This window comes from Aplidium turbinatum, chromosome 7, assembly GCF_918807975.1.
Source record: "Aplidium turbinatum chromosome 7, kaAplTurb1.1, whole genome shotgun sequence".
Lineage (NCBI taxonomy): Eukaryota > Metazoa > Chordata > Ascidiacea > Aplousobranchia > Polyclinidae > Aplidium > Aplidium turbinatum.
This window is the reverse complement of record NC_137478.1, coordinates 32661444-32674122: the sequence shown is the minus strand read 5'-3', so window position 1 is coordinate 32674122 and position 12679 is coordinate 32661444. Positions and strand designations below refer to the sequence as shown.

Sequence of the window (12679 nt, the reverse complement as noted above, 5' to 3'; positions counted from 1 at the left end):
ACGCTGATGCTTTGAGTCGCTTACCAGCAGGAGAGGATAAAGTCTTCGATGAAGAGGAAAGTGCGGATGACATTGATATCGTCTGCGCTATCGATGCTTTGGATTTACAGGTCCAGACCCCAAATGCTGCCTCACTGCGTAAAGAATCTTCTAAAGATCCTATCATTTCCACGGTAATGCGTTTCATTCATGAAGGATGGCCGGCCAAGTCTTCTCCACAAGACCCGGTCGAACCGTTCCGTAAGTACGCAGACTCTCTTTCTACTTGTTACGGATGTCTACTTTACGGTTCCAGAGTGGTCATCCCTTCCAAACTTCGTCCTTCCGTCCTTCAGTTGCTTCATGAAGGACATTTCGGCATTGAGAGAATGAAGCAGTTGGCAAGGACGTCCGTCTACTGGCCAAACATCGATCGAGACATCGCGGAACTTTGTCACAAGTGCAGTACCTGTGGCGAATATCAACCGCAATCTAAAACCCAGGTCCAATCATGGACGGTTCCAGAAGCACCGTGGGGCCGCTTACACATAGATCATGCGGTAGAATTCATGGGTTACCATTGGTTACTCAGCATTGATGCTTTTTCTAAATACCCTTGTATTCATGCTACTACTTCCTTATCTTCAACAGCTACTATCAACCTGCTAGAAGAAGATTTTGCTCATTTCGGCTATCCCCATACTGTAGTAACCGATAATGCTACTACTTTTAAATCCACAGAATTTCAAACTTTCTGTAAGGAGAGGGGTATGGTACACATCACGGGTGCACCTTACCATCCGGAAACCAATGGAGCGGCGGAGCGCCTCGTACGTACGTTCAAGCAAGCACTTCGCAAATCTTCCCTACCCCCGAAGCAGGCCGTCTTGGAATTCCTACAGCAATATCGACGCACGCCCACTCCGAGTGGCTACTCTCCAAGCCAATTACTCAACAATCGTCAGATTCGAACCAAGATCGACACGCTTCTCCCTACACCGTCTCAAGTGGTACCCCGACAAAACCCTCACAACACCGACGCCTCCGAAGGTACCAAACGACATTTCAAACCGGGAGATCCCTGTTACGCGCTATCATTCACTCCACGACGGAGCCAGGATCCTCGTTGGGTTCCAGCCGAGGTGATCAAGCGACAGGGTAGCCGAATCTTCCTGGTACGTCTGCTGCCACATGGTCCGACGTGGAGGCGCCATATGGACCAACTGCAACCTCGCTATGCATCATCGGAGGACCAGGAGCCGGGAGATACTCCTGCACCAACAATCGACTCTTCCGCTGTCTCCACCTCAGCCCGAACGAATTCGGACGACACACCGACTGTACCGGAATTCGGGCCACACAACCCACGAAGGTCGAGCCGTCGCCGCAGACCTCCGGCTCGTTTCGGACTTTGAGTCTTATTGTTAATTCGGTGTCTTGTTCATTTTTTATGTTTGTGTATAAAAATTATCGGGGAGGTGTTATAGTCGTCATCTACGTTGAATATATGTAACTCGTGACCAGCGTCACTACATAATCACCGTTCAGCGTTTTCTGGTACAGACGTTGGAATTGATTACCACCGCACTGCGCGTGTAATCAATTGAGCGTTCTGTACCACGTTCCTTAGTTGATTGTTTTGCGTTTCTTTCTTACTATATATTGCGTTGATTTCATACACTGAATCAGTAAGTAACAAACCAGCTCAGTGGCCGAGTGGTTTCGCCTTCGGCTCTGGTGCTGGTAGATCTGAGATCGATTCCAGGTCGGGTCAAACCGAAGACTTTAAAAACGGTACCGATTGTGTTCTATCCTGCATCGCGCAGTGAGAATGAGTCGGGTAATAATGTGATAACATCGTAAACCTGATAAAAATTAATAATGAGCCCTGTCGCTAAAAGACCTTAGCTGTTGTAGAGCGACAATAAATAAAACCATAACATTATTATTATTAGTAAGTAACAAGAGGTAAATGGTTTTCTCACTTGGTTGGCTATCGCTACAATTATTATTGTTTATTTTATATTAAACGTCTGGAAATACAACATGTAGCATATGCGTGTCAGGCTACATGTCTTGGATGTGTCAGGTTAAATTTCATGAACGAGTCAGGCTACATGTCATGAACCAGTCAGGCTACATGTCATGAACGAGTCAGGCTACATGTCATGAACATGTCAGGCTACATGTCAACACTCGAGGTGGGTGATTGACCGATGTGTTTTAATAACAACAATCGGAAATTTTACTCTGTCAATCTAAGTGACCGGGCCTGCGTCAGTGATTCAAAGCCACTACAAGTATGCGAAACTGCCAGGATTAAGCTCTGCAAGAAGCTTTCCCAGTCCGAGGATAAAGATTCAATCAATTAAATTCACTTTGAATCGACCCAAACAGTCAAAAATTTTTCACATTTATTTCATCAGAACAACGGCAAATGTTCCGATGTCTGCACTGTGATTGGCAACGATGCTGTTTGTTCCTGCACAAGAGACAAGGCTCTTTTGCAAGATGGAAGAACATGTGGAGGTATGCAGTGTTGTATTATATGTGTAGGCCTATTGTTTGGCATTCACATGCATTGTTGTGTTGTGTATTACATTCAAAGCCCGATAACTCAAACTCTCCCTACCTGTAAGGAGGTTGACCGGTGCCTGAAAAACGCCTATACATGCCAAAAAACTATCCCTATCTTGAAACTTTGGGTTAACTCGAAGCGTTTTTGTGCCTCCAGGGCATATGCGATGCAGCCCTCTTTATCTCGAAATTACTGATGACATCAAAGTTTTTGAAGCGTTGCACATGCTTGATAGAGCTTGGATATCAACTGGAGCGAAAAGCAATTGCTTCAGACTTTTTAATTTCGCTGCTATGAATCCTGACACTGCAGGCACAGCGAACACATCTGATGACAAAGATGACATCTCCATTGCTGAGTTCACCAGACGTGCTGCAAATGCTGGTGGTTTGGTTTTTGAATCTTTATCCTCGGACTGACCAAGCCTTAATAGGTTATTCCTGGTAGTTTCGCATTTTTGTAGAAGCTTTTAACGCAGGCAGGTTACCGAGACTGACGGAGATAAGCTGACACAAGATAGCTGACACTGCTGTAAGTAATGACGATAACGAGCCAGAAGCCAGACCCCGAGCAAGAAGAACGCTTGATCAGTGCATGGGGATAAGTGACCTTTTACAAATGCAAGATAATTTTGCTGCGACTTTTGTCAATCTAACGAAACTTGTGGGTAGATTCTTTTGTAGCTTTGCTACTTCATTCCCACCTGAAAGACAAATCTAACATTACCAACCTTGAAAATCGGTTCTGCGCTCATAGTTCAAATTTTATGCAAGTAAATACTGACTTGCTCAATTAATCTTGTCACTTGATGGAAGAAATTCAATTGAGGATTTTGTTACATTACAGACGTCACAGAAGAACATAAAGATCACTACGTGGAATTAATTGAAAAGGGAAGCACCAACATCATCATCGCTGCAGCTCTGATCGCTTTCGCTCTTATCACTTCTTCTTGTCTCTTCTGGCTCTCTCGTCGTCTTGGAAACGGTTATCGGATGGAAGTCAACGAAGGCCTCAAATATTAGAGAAGGCTTCAACAATTTTGCTGCAAAAGTTGATAATTTGCTGTAAACTGTCCGTCACATTACGCCAGATTGCCGTAAAATTACCAACACTTGCAATCTACAGACTTGATTATCAATGTACTCGGAAGCTTGTTTTATTACGTCATCACACGTGATAAGATCAACAACAAAAATGTGAACAAGTCGTCATGGTAACCGATAATTTACTTTACTTGTCATATTCACCACTAGATAGAGCAGCTTAATCCTTTGTCTAGTTTCCCCAATTGCCTCTTCTCTCGACGAAACTTCAAATATTTTCATTTCTGCGTATTCTGTTTGTTTCATACTCACAAATTAATTGCATTAATTGTTCCAATAAAGATTTACAAAGCAAAGCTACTGTTAATAAGTTATTGTTAAGTTATTAGAAACAACTTTCGCATGGAAATCAATGGTGGCCTCAAATGTTAGAGAATACTTCAACAAGTTTGCTGCAAAAGCTGATAATTTGTTAACTGCATGTCGCATGACGTCACAAAAACGTAAAATTAGCATCAACTGCCAGTCATTGCCTTAAAAATTTGTTCTATTATGTCATCACATCTGATTAGATTAACAGTAGAAACGCGAATAAGTAATAATGAACAACTTGAGAACTCCTGTGCTCAGGTATTAGTGACGGAGCCTGCGAAAAAACTTTCACACATATTTGAGTTTTGATGCTTTTACCAATACAAAAGAACGCAAGAAACGACAGAGGCGATTGTTTGTATGTTGTGGTAATTGCGTATCCCTATAATACACTATGACGTAACATTAACAATTTTTACTTTTATGTTGATTTTTTTGTTTGAATGTACTTGAAATATTAATCCAGCAAGTGTCGCGCGATTTCTATTTGAATGTGCAGATTTTGATTGAAGCTTCTGTCCATAGACGGTTTTGGTTTAACAATCCAAGCACTCTGCTTTAACCCTTGTCAGAATACGTCGCATCATGAATGGAATACTGGCGACTTGTACAGAATAAGTTAATTGGTCTTGACACTTTGAGAAGATTTATAATTTAAATCTCCTTTCAGACCGTGTGATGTTTATGCTTCTTTATGCAGTTGTCACAATCGCGTGGCATGGGTCCCTCACAGCCTTTGCACTCTGCGGTGCTTCCAGTAATCACAAAAATATTTTAATAAAATTTCCGTTTGTAAGTTTCAATCATCGAAAAAGTGTGCCCCTGGGATTCCATGCTGACATAGAATGTCTCCGCTCGGCCAGTCGAGACTCCATATTTAAGCTTGTGGTGGCGCGTTAATACAATGACTGTAACCGCAATGTTGTGATCTTTTTGTGAAGAGAGGGCGTTCTTCCCGGCTATCAGCACAAGGCTGAGCACTCGCTAGTACAGCGAGCAGCTGCGATTCGCTAACCATAACGGTGTAGCTTCCACGCTAGCCATTCAGACCATCCAATCAACGATATGTTTCTCGGCAGCCGATTTGTAGCAAGAATTGACAGCGATAGACACCGTGTTTCGCCCATGAGGCTGGGATCGTCAGTATCGCACCACTAGTATTAAACTGTTTTATTTGCATCAACAGCGCACGGGTACAAATAATTGACACGACGAGAGAGCACAAACAAACATAGCCAGGTCGAAGACTTTAGAAAACCGGCCTGCCACACCCCGCGGCGGCGGGGAGCGGCGTGATTTAGGGGTGACGATGCACCCGGAGGGGTAAGTCCACCAGCTTAGGTCGCGGGGGCCAGGCTGGGGAGTCGAGGTACCTGTTGAGGGAGAGTGTGGATCGAAAACGTTACATGACCCGTCCGCAAATTTAGAATGGCGGAGCGGGCCAGGGAGACAGGTTCTTTCTGCATTGCCCAGAAAGATGCCCTGCGACGGGCCGGGCGACCCGTCGCGTGTGGACGCTGGAACCGGCAGTAATTGACCGCCGGGCGGCGCCCACGTCTCCCTCACGCGACCTCGGCGCAGGTACTTGACTCTTATACCCGGTCTGCCAGTAGGCAGAGCGGATAAAATTGGGGTCTACCACGAGGAAGAGAGTCAACTATTTAAGGATAATTTGGTTCTCGTGGCAAACAAAATTCAAATAAAAATGTGGAGCAGAGGCTCGATTATTCAATAGAAACAAAAAATATAGGTGGGATTGTAATACATACTCACTGGAGAAGAGTAAGCTTTGATTCGGCGAGCACGGATGTGCACTGGCCAGACGTTGACGCAGGTTCGCCCAGCTGGGTCGGGGAGGCTAGCGATTGAAACTAGAGGCACTGATAGGCTACATTACCAGGAAAAAGTAGAAAATTGGGGTGGAAATTTTGAGGCTGCATCGAGTTGATCAGGGGATCGTGTTGATCAATGCGTTGAAAGCAGAGCGAGGTTGATCCGAGCGGGCAAGAACAGCGTTACAAGGCGAAGGCAGCGTAAGATAATTCGAAACAATTGATTGATTAATACATAGAGATATAGTGATGATTGAAGTTACTTAATTGCTGTTAAACCATGTACATTAGACATTTTATTCCTTTCCTTTGTTCATTTTTGAATGCTTGGGTTTGATGAGACTGGAGCGTTATAAAAAAAGATGACACTGGTTTATAGACATAAGTTGATGATATAAGGTGCTGAATTTTAAGACAATTGATATAAGGTTATGACGTCTAAACGGTTTGCTGTCTTGCGCGCTCGGATACTTACTGCAACGTTTCTGTTATTGGGGAATAAGTTTCTGATCGCTGAAGTCGTCTTTTCTATGACGTAGCCCCTCCACAAGTGAGCCCGGCGTTCCAAGCTTTCCAGACGCGGAAGGATCCTTTGATTGAGAGGGAAGCCACTTTTCTAGCCACCTCTGCTACCCCACGAGAAGGAACGCCCAAGGCCGTCAGAGCTCGAGAGCTCGTCGGGGCATAGCTCCCGAGGGAGCCTACGACGAACGGAAGTGACAGGACGTCCCTGCAAGGGCGCTTCCTGTCTTCCTTTATGTTGACACATAACTCGCCGTACTTGTCGTGTTTCCTGTCGGCGGCTTTTCGAAGAGAATCCGCGCCGTTGTCGAACGGACATGTGACGTCACATACGACCGTGACACCGTCAGGGCGTTGCAAGACGATGTCAGGACGCAGATCGGCACCGCCCGCTTCCACGTGCTGTGGAACCGTACTATCTATGGAAAGCCCGGGTTGCCATTCGGCAGGCACGTGCCCCACGATCTCCCTCAATACTGAATTGTGTCGTTCCGTGACGACAGTCATCACGGTAGGGCAGTGATTCAATATGTGGGGGAGAGTCTCTTCCGCTTTCCCACAAGCACGACACATGGCAGGTAGGTAACGGCGGCCATGGCTTGGTTTTGATTTAAGTGGCATTAGATTCAATCTAGCTTTGTACGCAAATACTCGGTCCGCGTGATCCAGGAGCTCCGGGCGCCGGGTCCAGAAATTTGAGAAACCGGACAGGCAGTGGGCACTGACCGTCTTGCCTTGGTCAGGTTTGGATTCCCACTGTCTCCTCCACCACAAGTCATTGTGTTGATGGAGGGTCGGCACCACTTTTTTCCTTAAGGGAGGGGTGATTGTGGAGCTCCCCGCGGCCAACTCAAGGCCGCCATCCGGGCGGGCGGACCAGCGTACGTTCAGACGACGGGTGGCCGCCGGGACACGGCCCCACAGGCTCTCGCCTGTAGGGCACGGTCTAGAGCGGGCGCTGTCGGGAGGGGGTTCACTGTTTAGATAACTGGCCAGGTGACCAGGCGTGGGATCCGGAGTGCCGAGCCTCAGACAGGCATGACGCCTAAGCTGCCCGAGAGCGACGGCAGAGACAATGTTGTCAGGTGACGTCAGCATCTTGAAAGCATGAGCTACCGAAAGCGTGTCACTTTCGCGACACAAGTTCAGGATGCCCAAACCTCCTAATGCAGGCTTACAGTAGAAGAACGCGCTGCACGCCCACTTGGGAAGACGCCACGCCACCTTCAAACACCGCAATACCAGTCGGTCAAGCTTCAGAAGCTCATACTGTCTGAAGCGCCGCACTCGCAGATGGTATAACGCGGACGGGAGAATGATAGAGGTGAGTGCCAGGAGTTTCTGGCTTGGGGTAAGGAAGGATTTCATTAATAGAGAAATGTGCTTCTCCAGAGTGGAGATGAAGGGTTGGGTTAGGCATGCGTCCGAGGCGTAACCGGTTCGAGCGCCGAGGTATTTATACGTCTCGCCCTTGGGGATGACTCGAATTTTCTCCCCGGCAAGGGAGAAAGGTTTCGGGTCGGCCCGCAGACGGGACGCCGACACTTTCCCATACGAAAGGGTGCCACACTTGCGTGGGTTGAACCGTAGCCCGGACCAGAAAGAGAAGGGTTCGGTAGAAGATAGGAGAGAGATCATCTGCTCGCGATCGGAAGAAACGAGGCAGATGTCGTCCGCATAAGCCATACAACGCACTTTAATGTCGTCTTCTTTGGCAGGAAGGTTGTAGCCGCAATCCGTTTTGTCACGGACGCCCCTGAGGAGCACCTCGATGACTAAATTGAATAGCAGCCCAGACAACGGGCAGCCCTGACGGACTCCCCGCCCCACAGGGATACGGTCGGTTTCACCATTGCCGCAGCGGACGGTGCAGGTGTTAGCGACGTATATGTCGGAGATGCACTCAATGAGGTCTGTGGGGGCGTCGAAATGACGCAGGACCTCGGCTATGCACTCGTGCCGGACACTGCCAAAGGCGTTTCGGATGTCCAGAAACGCAATCGACACAGGCCTTTTGCGTGACTGTGCATCCGAGAGGATGGTGTCGAGCATGAACACATGCTCATAGACGGGCTCCGTGGGCATGAAACCCTTTTGCTCTCGGCTGATAACATTCCCCTCCACCGCCCATCGCTGCAGGCGCCGGGCCAATACGGCAGCGTAAATCTTATATATGTTTCGGCAGATGGAGATGGGCCGCCAGTTGCTGACGTCGTGCAGGTCACCCTCAGGGTCTTTACATATGAGAGTGATCCTGCTGGTTCTCCACTGGTCAGGTACGCGACGGTTGATCCGGCAGGTCTCGAAAAGGCTGGCCAAGAGTCCCCCTCTTGGGTCCAGGGTCTTCCAGAAACCGTAGGACAATCTGTCAGAACCAGGGGCGGAACCGACATCAAGCGACTGGAGGACCGCCTCCACCTCCCGGGCCGTAATGGGACCTTCACCGTCATCGACAGGGGAGAGGTTCACATTGTCATGCTCGTAGCGGTGGGCGTTCATCCACTCGGGCATCTGCGAGCAACTCCCAGCTTCAGGAGCGGTCATGTCGCGTCGAAATCTCTCCTCAATTTTTTGAGGAGGGATTTCGCAACGACGGTCACTGTTTTTGCCTTCAACGATCCGGCGGACCGTTCCCTTCGCGTCCCGCGAGAAGGCGGCTCGCAACCCCACGCCGCTACGATATCGGGCTCCGTTCCCGCGCGAACCCCCGCCCCCGTTCGAACGACGGCGAGACGCGCGAGCCCGGGCGCCACGATTGAAGCGTGGTTTACAAAGAAAGAGCCAACAGAGAAAGAGCCAACTTTCTTTGTTTCCACAAAGATAAAAACCATAGGCATACGAAGCCGAGCAACGTGATCAAGTTTAACATCTTCAAGTTTATTACATTTACATAAACATAAAACTACGCAACAAATGCGCAACAAATTTGTTGCGTAGTTTTATGTTTATGTAAATGTAATAAACTTGAAGATGTTAAACTTGATCACGTTGCTCGGCTTCGTATGCCTATGGTTCAACAAGACAAACTCTCTACCGAAGCTCTAACAAAGATAAGAGTTAAACTGACTGGTAAAGCGGTGGTCGAATATCATTGTAGCAGAATTAGTGGTGCGATACTGACGAGCCCAGCCTCATGGGCGAAACACGGTGTCTATCGCTGTCAATTCTTGCTACAAATCGGCTGCCGAGAAACATGTTGTGATCTTTTGTTGCTACTTTCTTGGCATATATTGCTTGACGGAAGACGACTCTACAAACAAGTAATGATGACTTGATTTGAAAGTTTGATTTCAGCAAAGTGGTTTAAAGATCCCACCGGGGTGGTTCAAAGATCCCACCCCAGTGGGACTTTTAAACCAATTTTGTTAAGATGTTAAAATCCTCGCAAATTCTCTAAAAATAAAAGTAGAAGAAAAATACTCATTACTCAACCTTACGCTAACTGTTCTTATGTAAATTGTTTTGTGAAATTTTTTTAGTACTTGCTCAAGAAATAAACTTTTTAGCTTTGAAAAACCTCATTTTGGTTTGAAGATCCTACATCTCCCCTAGGCTACGGTAACTGTACAACTAGGATTTTAAATACCGGCACTGACAACTTGCATTGCGCAAAGCTCACTGCTTGCACTTTCAGCACTTTGGCAAGGTTGGCGAAAGTAGGCTACCATTTCTGTGGCTGTTTACGTTAATGGAAAATCGCCACACGAAGGTAACTTCTTGGTCATGATAATTCAGGGTACGTACTGCACTGATGAGACCATTTAGGACGAAACGGTGTGCCACTGTCTGCAGTTATAACTATGTTTTTCACTCATTTTTGCAACCACGGCATATCATGCTTAACACTTTGCTCCTCAAAGGGAGGCCGGATTTGGCCCCCCCCTCATATTTCCTTTAATTATTTGAAGCACAGTAACGCCATGCACTTGGTTTTTCTTGACTTTTCCTAAAATTGCCAGGCGGATCTGATGATATTAAATTTGATGCTAAAAGTTGTGTAGTTTTCTTGTAAATTCAAGATTTTGGTGAATTTTTGCTATTTCTAGCTAACTTCCAGCAAAGCGTAAAATGGATTACATTGCGATGACAAGCCATAAGCTCATAATTGCTTCGTGCATCGATATGCGCGAGCAGAGAGAAGCATTCTCTTGCTTTCTTTTGTTTGGTTTGACCTCAATAATACAAAGCGCGTTATTTCTTATGCTACAAAGAAAAGCCAGTGATCGCAAAGCTGTTAATTAGAAACAATAATAGCAAACGTTTTTTGCGTTATCAGCTCTACAAAGAAGAATAGCAATCCACGATCAAAATAGTAGGCTATGGAGGCCACAAACTATTCAAAACAGTTGTTTCAAGCAGATAATATTCATTGACGAATAAAAAACGTTACAATAAGAAATCTTCTCTTGGATAAAGACACGAAAACTTGGTTTCGAAATAAACGTTCTATGGAAATGCTCTCATTGACAAAACTTGCAATTGAGGAAATGTATCACTGCAAATGCTTTTGGGAGAAGCCGGAGAAATAGCGTTTTTGCAAACAGTAATTGTGAGATACTCAAAATTATGAGATAGGCTTCATTTACACGTAGCAGCTAACTCGATGGCGTCCCTTCACTGATTTATGTCGCCTACTTGTTGTTATGTCCTGTATTTTTGTTTCACAGTGCACTGTGTTTTGTTCCAAAGAGCGCAAAATAAAGATGATAATGCTTCATCTACATTACAAAATATTTTGTAATGTAGGCCTACAAACAAAATGTACAATGTACACAATGTACATTACAAAATATTTTGTACTGTAGACGAGGCATAAAGTTAGGCGTCACATAAGACAAACAACAAATCAGCTTTCTTCATCATTGATTCAACATCTGAATACGTTGCGCCAATGTATAAGAGGCCGGCTATTGTGAAGACCCGCCATTTAGGCTATAAACGATCCGATTATACCAAAAGTGGGACAAACTAATGGATCAAAGAATGAATAAACAATGCTGAGAAAACTAAATCTAAGTGACGAACAATACCGATGTCTTCATTTATCTTGGAAAAATGCTGCCCAAACTTATCAACAAAAAATACAGTAAATAACGGCAAGGATCCCGAAAGCAGAATTTGCTCAACTTTGGCATGAATTTAGTCAGACATCTACAGTAATAATTCCACACATACAATAACGGGCTCTCAACTGCTGTAAGATAACACGATGGTTCTGGTTCTGGGCGATTTGTGTAACAGTTTAGGGGAAGACACTACTTGAAATGATGCACCACACAAAAGATTTTCAATGAAGACTGAGTCTAAAAACCGATGTGGATTGTGCTGCACAATGACTTCAAGTTCAGGACAGACAAGGCACAAAAATATCACGATAAAAATAAAGACCTTGTGGGAGATTTTCGAGAATCATAACACGATGCAAATACCAAAAACGCATGGTTTGCATGCTGCTCTAAGCTGGCCGGCAACCACAAAGGTAGACAATACAGGCAGTTTATAATTCGATAACAGCGCAATAAACATTATAAATACGTAAACCGACAATTTTCTTTTACAAACGTTTTACGTCTAATAGTAAATTTTCCCTCAACAATTTTTTGTGAAGCACTTGCAAACCACGGTTTTATAAAATAATTCATCATTATTATTTTTTACTTCTCGGATATTGTAAAACGTCATCAGCAAAATGACAAAAAAAATTTCATTACTTCAATGTAGTAGGCCTAAGAATTTCTTATAGAATTGTAGCCACGTTGTTTCAACAAAGAAGCCATTTTTTAGCAATATAGAGTTATAGAAAATAATTTGCAATCATGCAAATGGTTGGAAAGAATCTAGGAAGTCTTCTCACAATCTGGCACAAAATGATTATGTTTATTGTATCTCTGTAAAATGTTTTACGACAAACTTTGAAGCTTCGTTATAATCATTTTTATCTTTGAAGTCAAAAGTTATTTTTTTTTTTTTGGCCAGAAACATAATCACTGCCTTGCTGATGTTGTCGATATTACGCGTATTTTTAGTGCTTCAAACAATAAGGACCCAGTCAGCAATCCAGTCCTTTTACATTGATTCAACATTTGTAAACGTTAAATTTATGTAGATTTGCTGACTGTGGGTTATTTCACATTTCCTTTGTTTACGCACGTTCCTCAATTCGCTGTTGCATTATTTCGACGCTGGCGGCAATTCGCTGTTGCATTATTTCGAATTGATTGACACAATCTTCAATAAAAAGTGAGCTTCGAACTTAGCTTTGTTGATATAAATGCTGTATTTTTTGTGGATGTAATTTATGAGTCATGTTTATAAACACCCGTAAGCGAAATGACTTATGATGTGGCCTG

At 44.9% G+C, this 12679-nt stretch overlaps 1 protein-coding gene across 1 annotated transcript in view; it reads left to right on the top strand.

The window, feature by feature from the left end:
• LOC145773947 (uncharacterized) overlaps positions 1-4809 on the top strand; it is a 31052-nt gene extending 26243 nt beyond the window's left edge. Inside the window, exons 14-15 of the mRNA XM_082585071.1 lie at positions 2406-2508; positions 3404-4809. Of these exons, the coding sequence (XP_082441197.1) occupies positions 2406-2508; positions 3404-3582 (282 nt within the window). The 3' untranslated portion in view covers positions 3583-4809. The remainder of the gene's footprint in view (positions 1-2405; positions 2509-3403) is intronic.
• The last annotated feature ends 7870 nt before the right edge of the window (positions 4810-12679 follow it).